A 26232-nucleotide genomic window follows, 5' to 3' on the forward strand; every position below is an offset into this window, starting at 1 on the left:
CTTTTAGAGGACAATTCACTTGATCTGCTGTTTTTAACTGAAACCTGGCTGGATCCCTCCTCAGATCCGATTGTAACGCTTGACACACCTTTGGGCTATAAAATTTCCAGAGCTTATCGCCCGGTGGGGAGAGGGGGCGGTGTTGCTATTATTTATAAAAACAAGTGGGATCTCCGTACGGGGGATGCTACTTCATGGGGCGGATGCAAAGCCTTAGACTTCAGTATTCGCTTCTCAGCTCATTTTACACTAGGAGGCTCTTTGATCTATAGGCCCCCCAGCCCAGTGGGACCTTTTCTCCAGTCTTGAGGAGACGCTGTTATCACTAGGGCGGTTAGTTTTGCCCACTATATGATCCTGGGTGACCTTAATATTCATCTGGATCAAGCGGACAGTAAGGATGCGTGTGACCTGCTGGATGTTTTACATCTGGCTCAGCTTGACCAGCATGTCAGCCTTCCTACTCATCAAGCTGGACATATACTAGACCCTATCTGTACCAACTTCCCGAACTTATTAAGGGACCCTAGTATGGTCACCTGGTCAGACCATTTTATAACCCACTTTTCGTGGGAAGTGTCCAATACTGAGCCTATAGCACGTTCAAGCTACAAATCAGCCTTTGGTAAAATTGACCCACTTGAACTTAATATGCCCTTGGAGGCTTCTAGGCCCATTCTGGTAGAAGAGCTTGAGGAATGCTTGGCGGGGTTCTCTAGCTGGGTCTCAAATGCAGTTACTACGGTGGCCCCACAACGTCCCTCTAGGTTGGCTAGGGAATCTCCATCCAAACCTTGGTTCAAACCAACCCTCAAAGCCTTGAAGCATGATTGTAAGACCCTTGAGTGGACCTGGCGGAGGAGTGGCTATTGCCCGGCTGATAAGCGGAAGCTCAGAGATAAGCAGAAAATATACTATGCAGCCATCACGCTGGCTAAAGGGCAATTTTACTCGCCCCGTATTGAATTAGCCAGTAACAACTTTAAGGAAATTTTCGCTATCGTTCAGAGCTTCATGTCCCCTCTGGCCCAAGCAAGTGTGTCGTCATCTTCACCTACTTGGTGTAACACAAGCTCCTGTTGTTTTAGGGTTAAGATCTGGGCTATCCAGGCAACATTTACTACCCGCGACATCAGAGTGGAGGCATCTTTGGAGTGTCAACCTGCTTGTACTGCTCATTCCTTGTCGGTGTTTAGGCCAGTTGACCCATTGGAATGTCTTAAAATTCTTAAGGGTCTAAAGTCCGGCTCACCCTCGGACCCCTGTCCTGATAGGATACTGGCGGCTGAGGTTGCAAACACAGAAGTAAACACCATCATTAACATGTCTCTGTAGAAAGCGGTGGTACCACAGGCCTGGAAGGAGGCTAAGATCTTGGCACTCCTAAAAAAGCAGTAATTGAACCCCCTTTGTCCAGGGAAATATCGGCCTATCTCCCTCCTTCCTGCTTTGGCGAAGGTGTGTGAGAAGGTGGTAAATAAATAGCTCACCGATTTTGTGGAAAGGGAGGTGCTCCTGCATCCAGCCCAATCGGGATTCCGGGTGTTCCACAGTACAGAAACAGTGTTGGTTGAGGTGACGGAGGCCATCCGGAAGTGTTTGGACGCCGGCAGGAGAGCTGCATTAATTTTGCTTGACCTCTCGGCGGCGTTCGACACGGTCCTGCACTCACTTCTTCAGTCACGTCTACCCAAGATTGGTCTGTCGGGTGCTGTGTGGGGCTGGCTCCAGTCCTTCTTGGACGGGCGGGTTGAACCAATTTGGATACCACCGTCCTCCTCTTCCCCTCAGCCAGTAACAACGGGAGTTTCCCCAGGGATCCTTCCTTAGCCCCCTTCTTTTCAATATCTATGTCACTCCTCTGATATATTTGGCGGATGAGCTGGGGGCCAAGGTGATGGCTTACGCTGATGACACCCAGCTGCTTTTTACCTGGTACAAAGATGCGGACTCTGTACTATTGGTCCAGCATTGCCTATCATCTATCTTTAAATGGCTGGCGGAAGCGCAGCTTAAGTGCAATGAAGAAAAGTCAGAGGTTCTGCTATTTGGTAAATTCTCCCTTAATTTTAGAGAGCAGCTCTGGCCTCCTGAGTTTCCACTACCTATCTTGTCAGGGAAGCCAGCAAACAATTTGGGGGATTGGTTCGATGAATGTCTTTCCTTCTCGACACACATCAAGAAGCTGGCAGGCTGCCTGCTGTTTCGGCCTGCTTAAAACTCTCAGAAGAATCTTCCCCCTCTTGCCGCAGGCGGCGAGGAAAACAGTCACCTGTGCACTGATTTTGTCACGGCTGGACTATGCCAATGCCCTTTATGCTGGTATCCCGGGCTACCTGTTGAAGAAGTTACAGGTGGTTCAAAATACGGCTGCCAGACTTTTATTGGGCATGTCGGCTAGGGACAGTGTTCGTCAACAGCTGCGCTCTCTCCACTGGCTCCCCATGGTGGATAGAGTTAAATTTAAACTTTTGACTCTGGCCCACTGTGCTCTCCACGGTTGTGGTCCTCTTTACTTGCAGAGACGTCTCTCCTATTGTCCTGCGCGCTCCCTGCGTTCTTCGTCCTTATGTTATGCTCAGGTCCCTTGTTTTAAGCTTCACAGGATAGGGAGCAGCTCATTTGCAGTGAAAGTGGCGGTTGCTTGGAATGCTCTCCCTCGTGCCCTGCGCACCATCCAGGACCCAGTTGCGTTCAAGGGGAAACTGAAAACATATCTATTTTCCTGAAGCTCACTGCACATACCCTGTTAGGCACCGCGCCGGGACACTCATGAGTAGCCGTGCGTGTTATAAATTCATATAACATAATATAACAGGTTGCTCAGTAACCTGTGGCTGGGGGCTGCTGGCAGGATCGATGAACATCCTTAACTTCTTGTTCAACACAAACTTAAATTGCTTTCCACTGGGACATTATCTTATTGTACCATTATCTACTCAGGCCCAGTGGCTTTTTGGGTTGCCCCATTGTTACTTAACTCTTAGTAATGACACGGCCATAGTTTGCAGTAATCACCACCTTGGGATCTCTGTGCAGCCATATCCCAAGGTACTTCACCGGGTCACCCGACCACGTCAGCAGGAAGTCCATTTCTACCTCGCGGGTACCAGCTGTCAGCGGAAACACAGTTGACTTTGCCCATTTTATGCCTAGACCTGAATATCTTTCGAATTTTACGTATTCGCGCAGTAATTTCGGTAAATACGTAGCAGGCTCACGGACATATAGCAGCATATCATCCGCGTACAGCGAAACCACTAAAGGCCGCTGCCGAAAATGCACCGCTGCCTGGGCATGCCTCTGGCACAACTTACAAGCCAAGGGCTCCAGCGCGAGTGTGAAAAGCATTGGCGAAAGGGGGCAGCCCTGCTGCGTGCCTCGTTTGATAGAGAAAGCTTCAGACACCCAGCCTTTCACGCGTATCCGTGCCTCTGGCGCCGTATACAGTAGGAGAATCCACTTGAGGAAGAACGGTGGCAGGCCCATTCGTAGCAATACGGTAAACATATACTCCCACTGTAGAGAGTCAAACGTCAAGCAGCACGGCCACCGGCTGAAAGTCCGACTCGAAATAATGCAAAGTGGCAAAAACAGTGCGCTGATTATGCATAGTCGATCTAGTGGGTACAAATCCCACCTGGTAAGGGAGTACCAGGTTGGGAACCAGGGGTTGGAGTCTGCTAGCGATCATTTTTGCCAGAATTTTGGAGTCAATACTGATGATGGAAAGGGGCCTGTATGAGTCACACACATTCGCTGCTTTGTCTGGTTTCAATAGCATGACAAGGAGTGCCTCTGAGTGTGGGAGGTAGGGTACCCGAGTCATATGCCTCTGCAAAGACGTCCAGCAGCCGAGGTGCTAAATCGTCGGCATAGGCGTTGTAGAACTCACTTGGGAGTCCATCAAGGCCCGCTGCCTTGCATGTGGGGAGTGATATAATAGCAAGTTTGACATCCTCAACATCGAATGGCTACGTGAGGTACGCCCGTTGATCGACTGACAGCCAACCTAGCGCAACGTCATCTAGATAGGTGCGTATGTCAGCTGCTGGTATCTGAGCTCGGTCACCATAGAGGTCAGAGTAGAAATCTAGCACCACCCTGCTGATTTCAGGAGTACTGAAGTGTGCCAACCCCTCCCTGTCCAGCAGTTTAGTGATATACGCCTGGCTGCGGGGCGCTGCCAATTTTTGTGCCAGCGAGCGGCTGGGCCTGCCCCCCTCTCCATAATATCGAGCAGTGCACCGTCAAGACCTATGCACCATCTCTTGGTCCACGGTTTAATTGTGCTCTGACACAAAGTCCCGTATCGCGGAGAGCTTTTCCGGGACAGGATTCCGTGCATGTTGACATTCCAGTGTGGATATCTCTGCTGCAAGCTTACTGATTCTGCAACGTAAATCTTTAAGTACACCAGCCTGCACGCCAATACAAACACCCCATATCGTGACCTTAAATGCTTCCTAAAGGACCCCTGCGCTATCCACAGTGCCCTCACTTTCTTTGAAGTAATTACAAATTGCCTCGCCTACCATCCATCTAAAGACTGGGTCTGTCAGAGATGCCTGTTGCAGTCGCCACATGAACGGGGGCCTCTCACACTTGGGAACACTCATCTCAAGTGTACAGGGGAGTGATCAGACAGCATCTTGGCCAAGTGACTAACATCAACCACCCAAGTGCATGCAACCTCAGACAGAAGCAAATAGTCCAAGCGGGATCAGGTGCCATGCACGTGGAGATAAAGATACTTTCTCTTGCCTCAGGGTGCCGCAAACGCCAAATATCATGCAGATTCGCAGCCCCAGGAACAGCATATTTTACAAGAACCTGGGAATGTAAAGGATGAAGCTGTGCTAATGCCAGAAAGGTAAGTGGTTATGGAGTAAGTGTGAAAATGTTAGTTGACCCTTGTTAACCTAAAGATCACTGTGTGAGGATAGGCTTAAGTGGTCCATCTTAACCCAACCCTATGCTCGCGGAGGATTTGACATTCCTGATTTCGAAATATATTATCTGAGTGCGCAAGCACACTATGCTTATTACTGGATTTGTCCTCCTCCGTTCATGCCACAGGTGGCCGCAGAACATTGGTTGGCAGACCCCCTCCCATTAGATGGAACGATATTGGCCTCAAGGCGCACCCGAGATATGCCACCCACCACTGTAACGTGCACGGTGGACGCGTGGCATGATGTAGTGGGACTCTGTGGCTCACCGCTTCTGTACTCCCCGAAGCTTCCGCTCTCCTATCATCCATGAATGCCGCTTCTGCGGGAAAAGGTCTTTCATCAATTGTGCGCTCGGGTGCAGATTGCCACTTGGGGAGACCTCTTTCAGGGCGGTAAGTTCGGCTCGCTTGCTCAAATATTTGGTGAGGCCTCTCCTTCGGCCTTAGATACATTTGTATATATCCGGCTGCGGCAGGGCCTTCGTGCTATTCTTCCAGGGTTCCCGCAGGAGCCCGAGATCTTTGCGCCATTGCACCAGATGCTGGTATCGGCTGATGGCAAGCAACTAGTATCTAGACTCTATCATACTATACGCACACACCACTCGGGACCTCGATGCACGGCGCGGACCCAATGGAGTGAGGAGCTGGGGAGGGATGTGACGGAAGAGCAATGGGAGTATTGTTGCCTTCAAACTACAAGGGTGTCTGCTAGTAGTAGACTACGGGTCATTCACTATAAGTTCTTATAGCGTCTTTATTACACGCCTGTTAAAAAGTTCCGCTTCGCATTGGCGGAGTATGATAGGTGTGAAAGGTGCCACCGTCCAGGAGCAGGTTTTTTACACTTAGCATGGGAATGCCCGAGGATACGAGATTTCTGGACACAGGTATTCCGGGCTCTCAGGAGGATGGTGGGTGCAGCAGTGGAAGGGGACCCCGTACTGGCGCTTTTAGGTTACACTGCACGTCTCCCTCAGGCGCACCGTAGATTCACTGGCATGGTTTTGCTCTTGGCCAGGCGCAGGGTGGCCTGTAGGTGGGGTAGAGGAAGGGCTCCTAAATACAAAGAGTGGATTGATGACCTGACCTATTGCCAGGGACAGTTGAATACATACGCCGAGACCCTTCCGTTAATGTCCAGACCGAAGGATATTTGGGGACCCCTTCAGAACTATCTTCTATTGACCGCTGCGGAAGCGGCGGACCCCCCCGCTTTGGAGCAGGAGGCAGGGGTCTAGAAAGGAGGCATAAGTACAGGATGAGAGGGGGATTGGAGCTGCATATCTGCATTGCGGGGATGGAATGTGAAATCTACAAGATGTATGTCTTCCTATGTTATATAACACTATTAAGATATCCCCGGGAGGGGGGCTCAGGGGACACGGGGGGGGGTCATCTATCATGTACAGAACTGAACAAAGGCGTGGCTATCTGACGGAAATACGTGGCCAGATGGTGTGGAGTTCCGTGATCTCTTGTTACATGTATAAGTCACTCGATATACTCATGCTGTGTCATGGAATGGTTGTAATGTGTAAAACGTTAAATAAAAGTTCAAAAAAAAAAAATTTATCACTGTGTGAGGATACATTTGAGAAGAGTTTTAATGGTATGAAGAGTGAACCAGAGTGTCCTGATATCAACCCAGGTGGGTAAGGAAAAAAAACCTGATTTGATCGGCATGCTTCTGGTGGAGACCAGTTTAAAGCTAGAGACCTGGAAGGCAAATTTTGTAACCCAACAGTAGCTTCACCAGACAGATTGAGGAATACATTTGGATCCCAATGCAGAAGGTTTGATGATGTTACTTTCCAAAAACAATTGGAGAATGCGAGTAATAGAAAAGTATGGTGTGGCCTTTGATAAGAGATTAAGTTTACTTCAAGCAACTGTTAATACTAAAAAAAGATGCACCACCAGCTGTCCATAAAATGCAATAGATTTCTAATATATTAGCAGAATGAACACGGTTAGATTTTGACAGATTAATTATGACAGAGGCTAGAGGACACAGAGTCAGAATGTTTGGCCCAAGTATTTCTCACAGCAAAGGACAAGGGAAAATGTATTCACACGTGTGTTGATCTCTTATACTCAAACAAAAACATCTGCATTGACAAGGATCCACTGTAAAACATCTCAGACGAGTTAGTGCTAAGGTATTTAGAGTTATGGATTTGTCCTCTGCTTACACCCAGATGAGGTTGCATGAGAGCTCAAAACAACAATGTTTGGGTGCACGCCTTTTAATTTGCCCTCAAAAGCTTCAGTGTTCCAGATGGTGATGAAGAATATATTGGAGAGGATCAGTAATAACATGTTCTTTTTTAAAACATATTTTATTAGGTTTTCATAGTACCGCTTGGGAGAGAGCCCGACGAAGTCCACATGGGGACACAATAGTAAAAGGATACTAGACATGAAAATAGCAATGGATACAACTCGTATATATAACAGCTGTAACAGAACTGAAAACGTTACACAGACTTTACCACCCCACCCGCTTTGGCAAGCGAATTTCAATCTATACATATACCCAAAAAGATAAGACAACACACAATACAGTAAAGCCCACCAAACTTCCCATGAAACTACTCTTACGGGGATTGTGTGGTAAGAGGAGGGAGGTTGATGCCACGGTAAGTAGCCCATCGAGACCATATTTTTCTATGTTTTCGGGTGCTTGGAATACCGCCATCTCTGCGGCCATGCATTTGTCTAGCTCTCTGCGCCACTTTCCCATTGTTGGTGGAGAAGTTCCCTTCCATAACTGTGCAATATCCCGTTTAGTGATTGTGAGGGCAAGAAAGAGGAGGTGTTGCTTATTTCGGTTCCCACCTATGTCTTCCGTGCTATGAAGCAGAAACAATTGGGGATCGTGTGGAAGGTCCCAGGACAGCACCTCTTTAAGGCATATCGATACCCTACGCCAGAAAGGTTGCAATGCCGTTCAATTCCATACCGTGTGGCGATATGTCCCCTCCTCCCCATTGAAGCGTAGGCACTGAGGGGATGCCACAACTCCCATCTTCCAGAGACGGAGAGGCATGTAGTACACGCGGTGAACATACTTAAACTGGATAAGGCGGCATCTGGAGGCTACCGCGGCACCCGAGGACTAGCTAACGCCTCTGCCCAGTCGTCGTCCGTCAGGTCTGGGATGTCGTCCTGCCACGCCTTTCTTGTTTTGTGTAGAGTCGTGTTGGGAGTGCGTAGTCAGTGTCTGGTAGATCTGTCTTATTTTGTGTGCACCTAGTTCGCCCATAAGAAGGCGGCCCTCTAGCGGGGGGAATTCTGGAAGGTCAGCTATGTTCGCAAGCGAGGAAGTCAAAGCATGGCGTAATTGGAGATACCGATAGAACTGGGTTTTATGGAGATTAAACTCCTCCTGTAGGCGCTGAAAGGACTTGAGGACGATGCCCCGCATAATGTTCCCCATGTGGCAATGCCAATCTGGTCTGACTGGCGGAACCCCTTCAACGCGGCCACCTGGCGTAGATAATTACCTTGCCATAGGAGCGTTGCCTGCGTCAGCCGCATGTGCCATCCCATTCGCCGGACGGTATACCGCCACAATCTAATAGCCGTTCGGCTGGCGTGTGGTAAGAAGTCTAGATTCTGAGCATTATACAGTAACCGTAGGAGGGGAGTCCCTTCCATGGCAGCGTGTTCTAGTGCAAACGCCGGATCCATAGGTGAATTCTACCACCAGTCACTAATGATTAAGAGATGCGGCGCTGCATAATAAGAGTAAACATCAGCAGCAGCAATGCCTCCGCAGTAGGTGGATTGCGCACAGGTCCGTAGCGCCACTCTGACTGCCCCTCCACCCCATAAAAACTTATTATGTATGGCATTGATTTGCGCGAACCATGCTCGCGGTATATGATAAGGGAAATTTTGAAGACGGTAGAGTACTCTAGGGATGGAGACCATTTTGAAAATAGCAGACCGTCCATATAGCGAGAGAGGTAGGGAAGACAAAGATTAGCCAGGGGTGGATTAATGTTACGTGCCCACGAAATCTTTGGACAGGGAGACACAAACACTCCCTGATATTGGAAAATCTCTGTGGCGTGTTTCAGCTGAGCTGCCCACGTACTTCTTCCCTGATGGCCGCATACTGGGAACAGTACCGATTTAGCAGGGTTAGTATGCAGCCCAGTGTTCTGTCCAAAGAACCGGAGGATCTGCAAAATACGTGGGCCTGAGATCCATGGGTCTGTCATGAAAAACAAGACAACGCAATACGGTCTGGCTGTGAGCGTAGCCAGTCAAAGCCCCTGAGCACCGGATCCCTACCAACCCATGACGCCATAGGCTCCAATGCCAGGCCGAAAATAAGAGAAATAAGGGGCACCCCTGGCGTGTGCCATGACCAATAGAAAAGAAGGGAGAGTGGTGACCAGCAATGCGGACCGAGGCCATAGGCTCTGTATAGATTAGGCGCACGTACGCTAGGAAACGTGGACCGAAGTGGATCACTTCTAAGAGGTGGAAGAGATATTCCAGCTGAGAGAGTCGAAGGCCTTATCAATATCTGCCAAGAGTAGAGCCGGAGGCGACCCAACTCAGGGGCCATAGCCATGGCATTGTGGACCCGACAGATGTCGGGAGGCCCGATGCGGCATAAAGTCGGATTGGTCCCGGTGGACCAAGTCCTGTATGCAGGACCGCAAGCAATCCAGTAGCTTGGATTCGAAGTTGATTAGGGAGATAGGACAATATGAGGACAGGCTCTCTGGTGGGCGGCCGGGCTTTAAAAAGAGAATTTCAGGCTGACGCCAGTCCCGGGTCAGTAGTCGCTTTTCAAGGGATTCATGAATTGTTTTCGACAAATACGGACCCAGCGCGGCCACATGAAAGCGAAGGGAATCCATAGGGAACCCGTTAGGACCCGGGGCTCGACCTGGGTGCAGCGCATTTAGTGCAGCTGTTAATTCGTCAAGTGTAATGGGAAGGTCCTGTTGGTCTTTCATCTGGTCTGATAATCCCTGAGGGGGAATATCACGTAAGAACTCTGCGATATCTCCTGAGACCTGCTCCCGCCGGTTGTACAGCGTGTAGAAATGGTGTGTGAATTCTTCCACCACTTCTGCAGGGGAAGTATGTAGGGCGGCATAGCTTCCCCTGATCGTTGGAACTGTGGCTGGGGCCTGCCTGGCTTGGCAGAGTCTATGTAACATTCTACAGGATTGTCCCCCCACTGGTATATTTGATACTGAGACGCCAACCAGATTTCTTTTGCCTCCTCTGTGAGGTGATGGTGCAGCTGTTGTTGTAAAAGGGACAGGTGTCTCTGGAGGGTCGGAGTAGGCTCTAGTGTGTATTGTGTCTCCAGGGAAATGCAGTTGGTCTCCAGCTTGGATCACAGAGTGGAGCGCTTTCGTTTGTCATTAGTCCAGAAACTAATGTCCACCCCTCTAATAGTAGGTTTTAGGACCTCCCATAGGATTTCTTTACATGGTGCTGAGGCAGTATTGAAGGTCAAATAATCTTGAACGGCAGTGTGCAGACACTCCTGGTAATCGGGATCATGCAGATGCCAAGAGGAAATCGGCCATCTGAAAGGGGGGCCTAAGAAAGTTTAAGCGGAGGGACACCGTGACTGGGGAGTGATTCGACAACCCTCTCGGAAGATGTGAAACCTGGGTAAACCTGTAGACATAGCTCTGTGGTGTGAACAAGTAATCTAAACAGGACATGGAACCATGTACCGCTGACATGTATGTGTAGCCTCTCTCAGCGGGATGATATTCCCGTCATAAATCAGCCCAGCCCAGCGCTCCAGCGAGTGACGATAGTTTGGAGGTACCAACAGGGGGGTTGACCCCCGATCCCCGTCTTTTATCCAGCGGCGTCATAATGTCATTCCAGTCGCCACCCAGGAGGGATAGACCCCAACAGGAGGGCATATCTGCCCCCAGGATCTACCCAATGTTTAGTATGGAAGAAGGGAACCCGACCTTGGATAAGAACAGCAGTTCAGCGGGAACCCCTAGTGAAACCCGCGTGATATACCTGTTGGTACCCAAACCTAGCTAGGCAGGGAGCCTTATTGCCCAGGAGGTGAGTCTCCTGCAGGAGAGGAATGTCAGCCCCATATCGTTTAGCCTGCCTAAGGACAGCCCCCCATTTGACCTTGTTGAGCAGCCCCCGGACATTCCATGTCACCACCGTCAATTCACCAATATGGGAGACCGCTGCCTGAGTGGCCATATAACTAGTCTGGGTCTAAGAGTGATGGCCTGCCGAATGAGGAATGGGATGTGTGTCTGCGTGCGTAAACAACAAATAACATAACACTGCATTTCAGGAACTACCCCCTTTTCCGCACCCCCACCTCCCCCCCCTCCCGATACTGCCAGGAACTAGGAGTATCTGTCGCAGTGAGGTGCACCCGAGGACCCCAACCTCGGATCCCAAGGCCCCCCCTCCAATGAATCCCAACCACCCCATAAAACATGAACCGTGGGAAGCTAGTGACCATGCAGGTCAGCCACCATGTATAGCGTCCACCTCTACTTGGTGGAGAGTAATCGGAATAAGTCCAACCCATGGATATAGATTTGAGTGCTTATGGGAGCAGTGCAGGCTATGGATCGGTCAAGATGCACGCTCGGGCTGGAGGATCGTCGGTTAGAACTGGAGAGATGCCGCCGTTACGATTTCATCCGGCGTGATCTATTCCGCTGCGAGCCCCTAGAAGAGTCCGACTCCAGTACCGGTGGGGAGTGTGGCTTCAGGTTAGCCCGTTCGTCGGACCAGGCAAAAACCGCTTCAGGTGAATCAAAAAAGAAGGTTTAGGAATTGTAAATCACCCGGAGCCTGGCGGGATAAAGCAGCATGTAGGAGATGCTAAGTTCTCGTAGCCTCCGCTTTGCTGCTTTGAAGGACTGTCTTTGTTGCTGCACCGGGCGGGTGTAATTCAGAAAAATAATGATGGGCCTGGAGTCAAAGACAAGTTTATCTTTATGCAACCGGGCTTACTGCAGCACTGCGTCTCTGTCTGCAAAGTTGAGTGGCCTCCTTGTAAGTGCCCGGTGCACCCTCTCAACCACAAAGCACGCTGAGATCTTGTCCGCCTGCAGCAGGTCTTTGAGCCAAGAGGCAAGTAATCGATTCATGGAGCTGCCTTCGCAGCCCTCTGTAAAGCCAACAAAACAGAGGTTGTTGCGCCTGGCGCGACCATCCGCGTCCTCCGCCCGGGCAGCGAGCTCCTGGGAAATCACAGTCAATTTATTGACCTGCTGTTGGAGGGTTGGCACGTTATCTTCCACAGATGACACCCTCGTTTCGGCTTCGGTAATACGGTCCACAGCCTTTCGCAGGTCTTGCCGCAGAAAGGAGACTTCAGTCCCTACAGTGCCGATTTTAGCCTCTAGCGTGTCCCCTGCATCAGTAATAGCCGCCAGCAGGGCCGCATTATCCAGAATGGGGCAGGGCGGGGAGCCCCCACTCACGGACGTTGCGTACTGGTCCAGAGTGCTGTTTCGGACCTGTGGCACCAGGCTTGTCCTTCCCCCTTATGGTGCTGCCAATGAATGATTTCATTTAAATCTGGGGACAGGTCCAGGCTCAGCAGGGCATGCAAGGTCGCGGGAAAGCCAATCTGTCCCTCCGAGGGACCTTCCGGGGAGCGCACTGCGGCCAGTCCTCTCGGAATCTGTCTACCGCTAGACCACAAGCCGCACTGGATCTAATCCAGCCGCCTCCGCAGCCAGCAGCAAACAGCCAAGCAGGCCCCTCTAGTGGAACCTAACTCCCAGGACCACCGGCAGGCACACAGTACATCCTGAAGCCCCGGCACCACGGTTCAGAATCCACTCCGGGCGTGCGAAATCCAGGAACCCCGCATATCCCCTAGGTCTGCAGGGCACCACACAGGAGCGCAACGCTTCCCAGACTCCTGCCACGGAGGGCAAAACAGCAGCACAGGGATGATGAAGGATCAGAGCCGGGCCAGAGACTGTTGACAGGAGGCTTTCAGGAGAGCCAATATGTCATCGTATATGCAATCAAGGCCAAGCCTTTTGTAGACTGTGTTCCACCCATCACTCAGGCATCCTTCTCCAGTTCAACACTAGCAAGAATAAGAAATTGCCCCTCAATGAATCAGAGAAAATGTACACCAAGACCTAAAGAGCCCTCAACTTACACCTGCACTGTTGTACTAGCTAGCAGGTGTCAGTCCTGTTCCCTTTCTGATTCTGGGGTATACGGATGAAGCCAAGTTGTGCATGCAGATTCAAGGATAGATCCTTTACAAGTCAGTGCAAACAATTTACACCTCAGACCCTTTTCCTCTCTAAAATGGCATATTAAGCGCCTATTTGTCTGTGTAAGACTTAAAAAGTTTACAGACCACCACTGATGTCACAGCATGCAGATTTAAAAAAAAAATTTAAGTAGACTTTATATAATGAGTCTATGATGGAAGTTAATCTACAGAGAAGTTAATCAACATCAAAACCCTGCAACGTTTAGGTACAGGGCACCATATGTTTTTAGGAGTACTTCCAAAAAGAATATGAAAAACAATTTTGAGAATAAATGCAGAAAATCCACAAGAGGGGAACATGTAAACCACAGATTACATTAATTTAAAAAAGAAACACATTCCTATAGATCGCTAAGCAACAAAGGCCAGGGAGGAATACGTTGTGTTATTAATCTTCCAGCATGATTACTTAAGACAGGATTGTGCCATGTGTGAGAGACAAATGCTCTCATTTTGACATGTAAAAAGCATGTACATTTCAGCCAGTGGCTCTATGACCAAGTCTTATCTGTGTCAGAGACATTTCTAGACATGGGAGCAGAGTGGTGGGGATGCGAAAAGGAAATTAATGTAATGCCCTAATTTGGTTCTGGGGTGAAGAAAGTGTTGCAGAATAAGGACACAGATTGGTTGTGAAATAACATAATTGCAGGTGGGGAGTGATTAAGCCACATCCCAAAGACACATACCTTGGAGACACGGCAATCACTTACTTAAAGGTCTGGCAGTTGTTAATGATGGCAATCATGTACTGAACATAGAATGCAGGAAGCTGCCGATTTTTAAGATGCTCTTCTTTGTACAACTGTGCTTCTTCTTTGTACCTATGAGGAGGAGGTAACAATAGACATGGTTAGAGCAATTGAGCCCCTTCAGTACAAAATTTCTCCTGGGCGAAACTGAAACGCTTTTTTCAAGAACAGGGTAATTCTATAATTTCCACTTATCACTTCTGGGCAGGTGGGCATACCAACATATCCACAGCAGCTTTGGCCTCTCAGCTGAGAATGTGGTTAATTTAAAAACTGCAATTCTACGCATCCTGTGTGTGTTTTACAGCTCTTTTTTGGAATGTGAAGTGTGCATCAGTCTTTAAAAAGAGGGTAAAACACACTAAAAAAGGAGTGCTTAAATAATAACCGTCCTCTGGACCTCTTTACAGACAAATATCAAACACTAACTGCCTACAAAGCTTACACTGCATTATCTAGCATCCCGCAGAAGATATTTGACAAAACGCCACATAATATTCAGCACAGCAAGAGCTTCCATACAGCTCAGCATCATCAAAACATAATCACGAAAAAAGCACACACAAATCATGCAGCAAAATGCCTTAGACAGAATGCTGCAAATGCATCCAACACTGCAGATATGCCATATAAATAGCTACTGCCTTGCTGACAACTGCACAAACCGTTCAGAATTAGCCAGGAGGACTCTCAATATTTCTCCCCTTCACCCGCTCATCACCTCAGTCATCAAACATCACAAGAGACCCTCTAAGGAAGAAGACGACGACAGCAGGGCCCATCACCCACTCTGCTGCAACCTATGACGGCATGGCGTGACCTAATATACTGCAGACTTGCATCAAGAGGAAAGTTCAATAAAAGTCTGAAGCTGAGAATAAAGGTACTGTGGGATACAATGAGACCTCTCCTCCTGTGAAAGAACGGGTAAAGTACAAATTATGTGTTATGTATTTATTAAAGTTCTGATTCTTACTTTAACAACTGCAATGGTATCTGTGCATCACTAATTTTAAGGCTTGTACAGTCTCTGTTGTAGTAGTTATACTACATCCACTAACAGCCCAGTTCATTCAAGCTCATTTAAACTCCCAGAGCCAACACATCAAAACCATGAAATGTGCTACACTGACAGTAGAGCAACAGCACCCCATCAACAACACTGCACACAATATGACACCAAAACTGTACGATACGCCAAATACTACTACCGTACAGCACATTGAGCAGCCCAATATAGAGCAAAAGCAAAACAAACAAGTTATTGTTAGAATGCTTTCTATAAACATATCTACTGGTACTTACTTGGGCTACATCACCGTCCATTGTTTTTTGTTTTTAGGTTGAGCCTGGGCAGCGCATGCGCTGCTCTGCGAGAGATGCTGTATATGGGCTATTGAGGACTTTGGACACGCCCACTGCTTTTGGTTGGGTAGTTGGGCTGCTTTTTAAAATTATTTTTCTCTAGTTGGTTAATATTGTGCATCTCTCCTGCCTTTCAGTGCTTGGTACCCCCCCAACTGACATCACCAATTGATTCTTTTGCTTGCCCAGCTCTGGCCACCTCTTGACGTCTCACTCGCATACCCTCCCCCCTCCCTTCATGCGCAAATGCAGCATCCATCCATGTCATTATCTGGAGGGGGAATATTTAGGCCCTTTTCTACAGGCCACAGGCCTGCTGAAGAACATCATGGGAACCCGGAGGTAAGATCAAGATTAAACAAGCATTTGCAATGCAATAGGTTTCGCATTAGGGAAAGTTTGACCTATTGGCATTGTAAGTAATAATGCAAAGCCAATAGCTCAAACTTTCAGTAATGTGAGAACTACTGCATTGCAAATGCTTGTTTTTTACCCACCGATGGGAATGAGTATATGCAAATCAGGCCTGGTCTTGCTCCAATAGGAAAGTTCCAGACCCCAATGCCAGGCCAGGCCTCCTGTGAACAGGAACACAGGAAACACCCCGATGGGTTTCAGCTTAGTTAGACCTCATCCGTGAGGTATAGCTCGAGTCATGTGACTTAGACCGCTCTGAACCCAGGTCCGGACATACTTAGAACATCACACTGAGAAAAGCAAAAAGAAATGGGCTGAATGCTTGAAATATTCTTAGCCACTGTTAATTATTCACGGTGTCATCCCAGTCCATCCAGGACTTGTATATGGCGGGTCCCTGTCTAAGGTGGATAAGTGGGCAAAAAAACAATAAGAAACAACAACAAAAAGATGGACTGAAATGTGGGTGAGATTACGCTAAGAAACCCATCACTTTTTACTAAATTAATTCCAAAATTGAGAGTTTAAAAAAAAAGTATTTATTTATTTTAAAGTGATCACATAACGCGAGAAGATCCCAACTGATTCACATGGTACGGACAAGACAATTGTACTTTGCTGCAGCTTTACGTGGAACAACTGTAACATAAGACAAGAGCCACACAGACAATGCAGGTTTACAACATTTCTTGATCTTACCGGACCTATGACAAGTTGCAAGCGGCGCAAGTGGAGTAGCGGACTAGGACAAGAGCCTTTTACTATGTCTTTAAGTGTACTCGTCACGAGATTTATTAATTTAAATTGCATTCCAGGATACCATACATAGGCATAGGTATTCTAGTGAATACTACAGAAGATAATGAAAAACTAAGTTAGGCACAGCACCAAACTGACAATGGCCCAGACTACAATGCAGTAATAAGATAGGCTGTAGTATCGCTAAAAAAAAACAGGTATTTTTAGTTGTTTCTCTGTAGTAAAAGGCCCCATAGTATCCTACATCTTTCATTTTGTTTTCAATCTTCATTCAACAAAAAAATGACAAACAATTTTTAATGAGGTATTTCCTTTCATTTAAAAAAATTAATAATGCATGCTGCAGTGTTAACAATTCTGCCGTGGGGACTCTCAATGCGTCTGCAACTTGATGAGCTCCATCCATTGATTCTCACTTCTTCACCAACAGCAACATCTGTGGCAGTGATGGCCTTGGACAGCCTCCATTGACAGCAAAAACTAGAAAAGCAGACACAGACAGAGAGACTTGATTGGCACAGGGCGCCGCCAATCACAAGAGAGCAAAATTTCCTTTTGTTTGCGGGACGCGGGAAGCGGCCAGCAAGGCGAGGGTATAGGCACAGGCTGTCCTTGCAGAGACCAACATCAAATTTCAGATCGGGTCTGGTCAACCAGTATAGGCCTGAAGGAGCCATGATAAACCAATATGAGAGACAGCTAACTTTGGGAACAGTGAGTAATATCAAATTGGTAGATCTCAGGATGTGACTCAGTGAACATCATGTAAATATAAACTATGGGGGCGCGGCCTGACACTGATGTGAAAAGACGCGGGCTGCGGAGCTCCGTCTGCCGCTTATCCCTGTAATCAATGATCCTGAGCCCCGGCTGCATACACGACCATCGTTCTGCGAACTGGAGCGCCCCATGAGCCTGAAGTGATGGGAGGCGTTGTTAAGAAGATTCACGCTTGGATGGAGTAGAAAGTTCCTTTATTAACATTACCAACACATGCTCCGACAGGGGAGGAGCGAATGACGACTTGCTAGATCGGCGATCAGCTGTCAACTGTCAGGGAACAGTTGGACAGCTGATGACCTCACTGGTATGGTGTCCGCGCAGGGACACATGGGTGGCAAACAAGAACGGTGTCCCGAGTGGGACATAAGAGAAACGTAACACATCTTCCCCCTTTGCAATCAACGTTAAAGTCTGAAAACTATGGAAAGGTTAACAGGTCTCTGACAAGGTGAGGTTCACTCACAAACAAAGTCTTTGAGCTTAACCGGTGCTCCCAACAACCTCCCTGCACGTGTTCTGCGGACTTGTGGTGAATTCCCTTCAAGCGGTGTAGGTGGCAACTTGCGCCGGTTTCCCTTAACCCCTTCAGTGCCCATGACGAGCTGGACTCGTCATGGGCTGCGGTGGCGCTGTGCCCATGACGAGTCCAGCTCGTCATGAACTCCGCCCGCTAATACAAAGCGCGGCACTGGGCGGGGAAAGGGGCGGGCATGCAAGGGGTTAACAGCCTGATTTTCGTCTATTGTTATTGATGGTTCCATGGTGGTTCTTGTGTTGCTTCTTCCCACAGTCTTGGGTGTTGTAGGGAACTCATAGTCAGACTCGTAGTCCGAAAAGTCTATGGATGTCTTGTTGTCTTTGGCAGCTGTACATTGATTATCCATGTAGATTTCTGGACCGGGATCCTTCTTGGATTCTGCTTCTGTGTTTGCTGGATACTTGTGTGCCGACAGTGCTGAGAAATGCCACACTCTTCCGTCGCTCAAACGTGCTGAGTTACCATAAACGTTCCTTACAGTCAAAGGAGGGGTATATCTATTCTGTGTTTTCCCCACGTGACCACTCCTTCTCACCTTGACAAGATCTCCCACTTTGATTTCTACATTTTTGCATCCGTGTTTTTTGTCATAGTAATCTTTTGTTTTGTGCTGGGCTTGCATATGTCTCTCTCGGATTGCACTGGCTGACCACTCCACTCTTTTGGCTGCATTTATCCACCCCACATTGTCTTTTGATAGTGGAGTTCTACCGCGCATAAGTTCAAATGGGCTATGCCCCGTGGTGTCACTTGGTGTAATGCGGTAAGCCCACACAGTTTTTAACACTTCTTGTTTCCAGTCGAGATTATTGTTCGCAGCCAATTTGATAGTGCCCTTCAACACTCTATTAAATCTTTCGACTGCACCATTGGCAGCGGGGTGATACACAGATGTGGTTTTATGTTTAATATTGTGTCTTTGTATATAATTTTGAAAAATGTGAGACATGAATTGTGCCCCATTGTCACTAATTATTTGCTTGGGTAGACCTTCCCTTGAAAATGTCTCATCCATAAAGGTCATTATGTAAAGGCTTGCAACAAAAGAAAACCGCAAAAAATTAAAATGATTGAGTACAGTGGGAACTCAAGCGAAAATGAAGATGACTATGATGACGTTAACATGTACGTACTAAATATTGATGAGGAAAGGGGCGAAAACGTAAATGTAATAAACACAACAGAAAAGATAACCAGGACAAGAAAACCAATTTGTCACATGACGATTGGAGGAATAAATATTGACATTGTGGCAGATTCTGGGTCACCGTACACCATAGTCAACAAACAAGTATGGAAGGATAAGTTTGAATCTAAACTGGGTAATGACCTAGAGAAACCAGATATAAAAATAAGGTCATTTACTGGAGAGCCTATTGAGGTATGTGGTTACAAGAGACTCAATTTCCAATACAAAAGTCGCGACTCTGACAGTAAACTATATGTTTCTGAAGTTGGTCCATCTGTATTGGGGTGGATGGATCAGGGAAGTTTGGGAATCATCCTTGATCCAAGCAGAGAGGATCCTGTTCTAAGTGAAGCATATTGCCCCCAGAGTCGACCAAAACAGCAAAATTCAACGTGGCCTGACGAGGCTGCAGTGCCACTAAGATGGCGCCCACCGCTCGCTGAGCCGGCCGAGAGGACTTCAGCTCCGGAGCAGGGGAGTCCCTCACCTACCGGAGATAAGGATTGACACCTGGAGGCCGGCCGATACCCGGAGATAGCAGGGATAATCGAGGTGAGCTGGAGCCCCTCACACAGTGGACCCTGTGCCTCGTTCTGGGCTGATAGTGGCGCCTTAATCCAAGCAGCAAAATGGCGGCCGCACTGCAGTGAGTGCAGGGAAGCTCGGTAGGGCAGTGACTGTCACCGGCCACAGTGGGGAGAATTGCCAGCAGCGAGGCCCCACCGGTGGGACACTTGGCTCTGCAACAGGCACGGATAAATCGTCCGGGCCGGCGCCGTACTACTGGGACTGTGCAGTAGGGAGGAGGAGGGTTTCTGGTGCTCATCGCCTGATGCACCGCGCTGCGCAGTCCAAGATACTGAAGCAGCGCAAGCAGCGGAGGGCTGGTGAACCTGGGGGCTGTCCAGTGCGGGAAGACCTGTTTCCCACAGTGCCTGCTATGACCCAGGGATAACACTGCTTCCCAAGAGTGAGTGAGAAGCCCAAGAAGAAGCGTGCAAGAGGTGCCCATGCTGGCGACTTCCCCTGGGTGACAGAGTGGATCAAGGGCAGCCCCTCTGCAATTCTTTCTGGGGCCTCCAGCAGAGCGTGAGCTCAGCACCGCCGGACAGTCCCTGAGGGCTGCTTCAGAGGAGCTGCACAATTGAAGCTGTGGGTTGCAAGGCCGGGGGAGTGGCGCATAACAAACTCATCTGCCTACAGGTCACTGGCTGCACCCTGAAGGAGACAGCGCACACCTAAGCCGCCGCGGAAGCACTGAGGGGTCAGTGGACGGGCTGTGCAAGAAGGCTAGTGAGGTAAAGTGTGCACCCAGAGACAAGCGCCGTCGGTTCAGCGGAGTGTGGACTAACAGCAGCCGAGGCCGACCGTAGGGGTTACTTCAAAGGAGCTGCATGCTCAGAGTGGGGTGATAAAGGCCTGGTGAGCGGAGTATAGCGGACTCGCTAGCACGTGGAGAATTGGCAGGGCCATGGGGGAGGCTGTGTGCACCTAAGGGGCTGTGGAGACACTGAGAACTAAGGGCACAGACAAAGCACGGAGGATTACAAGGGTGGGTGCCCTACAGTTAGCCAGACAATCCACTCCTCAACGTCCTTTGAATTAGGAACACAGGCTTTGGGACTACGCAAGACCCCACTGCAGCCGCGACCACCTTTCCAGGGATCGCTATTTGTGAACACAAGGAAGAGAGGCCTAAGCACATTCAGAAACAAGCCCAATCAGGAAAACAGAGGGAGATAGGATACGGACGAAGCAGCTGGGGGCGTAGGGGCGAGGGCAGCCTTGGGACAACTGGAGGAGCGACAACGTCAAGCACCCACCGAGTCTGCACGTGGCTATACACGGCTTAACACAGAAGATCCGAAATACAGAGGGGGTGCCAGAACCTGCCTGAGGCAATGGGGAGAACACTAAAGAGAAGAGGGTTTACAGTCCTCAACGTGGAAGCCCCTGGCACCCAGACGGTCGATGAAGAGGAGGTACTGGAGACGGGAAGCAGGCGACCCCCAGGAAACCAACGCTGACTGGTGTTATGCAGGCAATCACAGCCTCCAGATAGGCCCTGGAGGAGAAAATAGGGGCAATCGGCACAGACTTAACCCGGTTACAAGACAACCACCGGCAGCTCAAGGATCGTGTGCTGACAATTGAGAAGGAACTGGGAGGCCTTCCAGAGAAGGTGACGACAATGCAGAAAACACTAAAGGACCTGGAAACTAAAGTCAAAGTGCTGGAAGTGCGGGCTGAGGATAGCGAAGGGCGATCCCGCAGGAATAATATCCGCATCATTGGTGTGCCGGAAAAAGCGGAGGGCACGAATATGGTGCGTTTCTTGGAAGAGTGGCTCAGAACAGAACTAGCCCCAGTGGGTCTGTCATCCTTCTATGCACTGGAAAGAGCCCATAGAGTCCATGCAAGGCTGCCTAAACCTGGTGCACCTCCTCGGCCGATAGTAGCACGATTACTGCATTTCAGAGACAGGGACCACATACGGCAGCAAGCTCGCCAAAAACAGGAACTGCAGATCGACAAAAACGCAATAATTATTTTTCCGGACTTCACAAGGGAGGTCCAGCATAACAAGGCTTCCTTTTTAGCTGTCAAGAAGAAGTTACACCAGCTGCAGTTGTCGTATGTCATGCTGTTTCCTGCCAGGCTCCAAGTGGCAGATGTCGCGCGTACCCAATTCTTCTCCACTCCACAAGTGGCCTGGGAATGGTTGGACACACGGAGGACACCGATGCGCCATGACTCTCCATTGAACTCCTTGCAACAGAGCCCTAGTAGCAGCAAAATGGGATCCAGAGCTCCTTCTCCTAGGGAACTCAGCTTGGAACTTCGAAGAGTGCTGCATGAAGTAGCGAAGCATAGCCAACACGGCTCCAGTCCCACTTCAAGTAACAACGGCACAGGAACGGAGAGATCGACGAGCTCACCAGCTCCCAGTGAAAATGGTCTCTCAGAAGTGGAGCTATCACAGATCACACCCCAGACGGCGGATGACATTATCTGATGGAGGGGATCTAATCCCCTGCACTGCAGACATTGGTGGAGTACTCCGGCCTCGACTTGTGAAGGCGTTAACAGGATCCTGTTGCTTATCTCGAGCTGGTGGTGGTCCTCAGATGCCTGGTCGGGCCTTGTAACTGCTGCAAGTACCAGGGGGGCAGCGGGCGGAGATCTGGACCCAGAACTGTTGGCTGAACACCCCTGCAACCACTAGTGGACTTTATGCGGTTACGTACAGTTTGGATGGGAACTAGTTCACCAGTGACTGTCCTGGGGAGGGGGAGTTGGGGGTTTTATTTGGTTACTGGGATGTTAGCTGGGAACAGGCGTGTCACAATGGTAGAATATAGCAGAGGAAAGGTATTCCACATGCAATGGGTCACTCAGAACTAAAATGTATTACATGGAATGTATGGGGGATGCACTCGATGGTATGGCGTCACAAAATTCATGCTTACTTAATCCGTAGGGGAGTTCAGATTGCGCTGCTCCAGGAGACCCACATTATGGCAGCTGAAGGGGCAGCGCTGCAGCGTAGATGGAGGGGCCAAGTATTCTATACCAACTACTCAACATTTGCACGTGGAGTTTTGGTTTGGATAACGGTGGGAGTACCCTTTCAATGCAACAAGCGATTCATAGACCCAGAGGGCAGGTATGTGGTGGTTTCCGGGAAACTAGATGGCAGAGACATAAGTCTGGGGAGTATTTATGCGCCTAACTCAGATCAATATATCTTCTTTTCGCATCTCTCTGAGAAAATGGCTTCTGTTCTTACAGGTATGGTTCTGTTGGGAGGAGACTTCAACTCCATTACTGACGTCGCACTAGATCGCTCCCATCCGCCACTTCCTGATGCCCACACGCATAAGATAGCAGAGTCAAGACGAAACTGGCAAAGAACGTGGGGGTTGGTGAACTCCTGGAGAGTACAGCACCTGGATACCCGGGATTATTCCTTCTTTGCAGCGCTGCACGAACTCCATGTTCGGTTAGATGCCATATTGTGCTCCACTGATGTGCACGAGGGGGTGCGCAGTAGCAAATACCTCACACGAACGATATCCGACCACAACCCAGAGTGGTTAAGATTGCAGTGGTCTCGACCAAGGCCCAAATTACCCACATGGTGACTGCGACCCGAGGCCCTAGAGGACCAAGCTTTTCACACAGAGATAGGAATCGCCATTGACCAGTATTTCCAGGACAACACTAATTCAGCATCGAGCTCCCTGGTGGAGTGGGATGGGTTTAAGTCGGTCATTAGGGGGCGCTGTATCTCGGGATGGTGGGCTTACGGAAAACCTTACTGCAGGAAATATAGAGGGCGGGCCAGCGCCTAAGAGAGCTAGAACAGGAAAGGCCAGAGAAGTCTGATAAACATGGGGGAACTCCTGGAAGCTAGAGAAGCCGTAGGGGTAGAAGTGGAGCGACTTCGTTGCTTTGATTATAAAAAAATATATAACCCGAGCCCACATGGAGAGAGACAAGTCGGGAGCGTTATTGGCATGGTTGGCCAACCCAGCCAGGAGGGCGTCGATCATATTGGAAATCAAAGAACAGACTGGAGTTGTGAGGTCTGACCAGCAAGGTATAAATGACCTGTTCCTAGATTACTATACAGACTTATACAAAAGCAGACTGATGCCAATGGAAGAGGGCATCAACGCGTTCATAGGAGACGTGGAACTACCCGTCTTGGATGAGGAACTTGCGACTACTCTGGGTTGGGACGAGGAAATGGGAGAGGTGCGGGGGGCTATTAAAAATAGGGAACGTAACAAAACTCCAGGAACAGATGGCCAACCCATTGAATTCTACTTAGCATATATTGACTTGCTAGCCCCTAGACTGGTACAGCTGTACAATGACGCGAGGCGAGAGGGACGCCTACCTGTCTGGACCAGAGAAGCGATTATTATACCCCTGCTCAAACCAGGGAGACCACCTTGGGACAGAGCGGTGTACCGCCCGCTCTCCTTGCTTAACTTGGACTACAAAATCCTGAATCGCATACTGGCCACTCACTTACTCCCTCATATGACAGCCCTTATACACAGAAATCAATCCGTGTTTATGCCCAACAGAAACACAACCCTTAATGTTCGCCGCCTCATACAGGTATTAGAGGCAGATTTCTATAAGAAATTAGAAGCGGCGGTCGTCTCAGTGGATATAGAGAAGGCATTTGACAGCCTGGAATGGCCGTATTTATTTCATGTGATGAAGACGATGGGGCTGGGTGAGAGGTATGTGGGTTGGACGGCTCTCTTATATGCCAACTTCACTGCTAGGGTTAAGACGGGGGAATTATATCGGATGTCTGTGATGTGGGACGGGGAACACGACAGGGGTGCTCGCTTTCCCCCTTACTCTTCGCCCTTGCAATGGAACCGTTTGCAGCCCGGGCTAGAACAGGGCAACATTATCAGGGCCTGAATGTTCTGGGCCAGATCCACCACATTACGCTCTACACAGACGACTGGTTACTGTTCCTGGCAGATTCGAGGGAGGCGCTCAGGGGTGCAAAGGGCTTGCTACAAGCCCTGGGTGACGTAGCGGGGCTGAAGGTAAATTGGATGAAGTCTTGTTTGTTCCCAGTGATGGAGGGTAGGTTAGGCCCACAAGAAACTGAGGGAGTGAGATGGGAGCCTCGGAGCCTGATGTACCTGGGCACTCAAATCTTCCACACACAGAAAGACATCCTGGAGGGTAACATAGGGAGAACAATTAGGGGTACGAAAGGTAACTTTGAGTTCTGGGGATCTCTGCCAGTCGGTGGCTGGCCGGGTAGCTCTGCTTAAGATAGTAACCCTGCCGAGATTACTATATTACTTCAGAACCCTGCCGGTGTGGGTACCACCGAAGTACTTCACCCAACTCAAGTCGATGATTTGGGGGTTTCTCTGGGGGAATAGCAGGTGGAGAGTGGCCCTTAGCGTTCTCATGCATCCGAGAGCAGTGGGGGGCTGGCGGTACTCGACTTTGAGGCCTATTATCTTGCAGCACAGCTACAGTGGCTCACGAAATGGGGGGAAAGTCGCTTTGGGGACTGGGGGAACTGAGAGAGGCCTCAGTGACCTTAAAGGTAATCGCCCAGGTTGCACTGAGGCTGCCTATTCGCCCTTCAAGCCTTCCCCTGAAACTACGCACGGCCTGCCAGTGTTGACATAGGTATCTGAGGCGTGCCAAAATAAGATGCCCTTATGCTCCGGAAATTCAGCTTCTTATGTGTGGGGCCCTCCCACATGGAGGTAGTTGGCAGGGTTTGACAGCTTGGGCAGAACAGGGGTTACATACCATAGGGGTTTGTATGAAGAGGGCGCTATGATCCCGTTCAACGATCTGCAAGAGTGATATGACTTACCCAGGGGGGATTTTCTGTTGCATTCTGCCCTCACTGCGGCCATTCGAAAGCATTGGGGGGAGGGAATCACGGAACCACCTACGTCATTAGGGTGTAAATATCTGGTCATGGGGGCAAGGACATTTAAAGCGGTCACATGCATCTACAGGCGGCTAACGCGGGAAACGGAACTGCATTTAGAATGGGAAGCGGACATAGGGGAGGACATCCCAGAAAATAATTGGGGGGAGATAGTAGAGAGGTCTTGGAAGAGCACTAGAAATGCCAGATTCCAACTAATGCACTTTTATATACTACACAGGGCATACCTTACCCCGGAGAAGATTAATCAGAATTTTCATTCTCAAGAGGCGGCTTGTCCGCGATGTAATAGCGAGGGAGCTGTGTTTAGACATATGCTCTGGGATTGCCCACAGCTGGGTAGCTTCTGGGAGGAGGTAACTATGCTGTTGGCAGATATCACTGACAGGAAAGTGGAGGTGTCGCAGGGATACTGCCTGTTACACTGGTTCCCACACACAATGAAAAACAAAATCATGAGCAAATTCATAGCTATGGGGTTAGTACTAGCCAAAAGGGATATAACCATGCACTGGAAAGCAAAACAAGGGCCCAATACAGTCAGGTGGAAGAAAGAATTCAGTAAATGGGCGGAATGTGAAGGGATAGTTAGGATGCAGATTACACAACGAACAAAAAGCGAGAAGGCCCTAGAGGCGGCTAAAGCATGTGAATCCCTGATGGCCTTACTTCAAGCCCCAGATGAGGTTAGAGACGAAGAGTCAATTGAGGAGCGAGCCCCTGGTAGGAGC

At 49.2% G+C, this 26232-nt stretch overlaps 1 protein-coding gene across 1 annotated transcript in view; it reads right to left on the reverse strand.

Annotated features, from left to right (window-relative positions):
- Window positions 1–26232, reverse strand: part of EXOC3 (exocyst complex component 3) — a 239946-nt gene that overhangs the window by 104879 nt on the left and 108835 nt on the right. The window contains exon 8 of the mRNA XM_085606914.1: window positions 13952–14062. Coding sequence (XP_085463040.1) covers window positions 13952–14062 — 111 coding nt within the window. The remainder of the gene's footprint in view (window positions 1–13951; window positions 14063–26232) is intronic.

This window comes from Triturus cristatus, chromosome 5_2 (assembly GCF_964204655.1).
Source record: "Triturus cristatus chromosome 5_2, aTriCri1.1, whole genome shotgun sequence".
Classification (NCBI taxonomy): domain Eukaryota; kingdom Metazoa; phylum Chordata; class Amphibia; order Caudata; family Salamandridae; genus Triturus; species Triturus cristatus.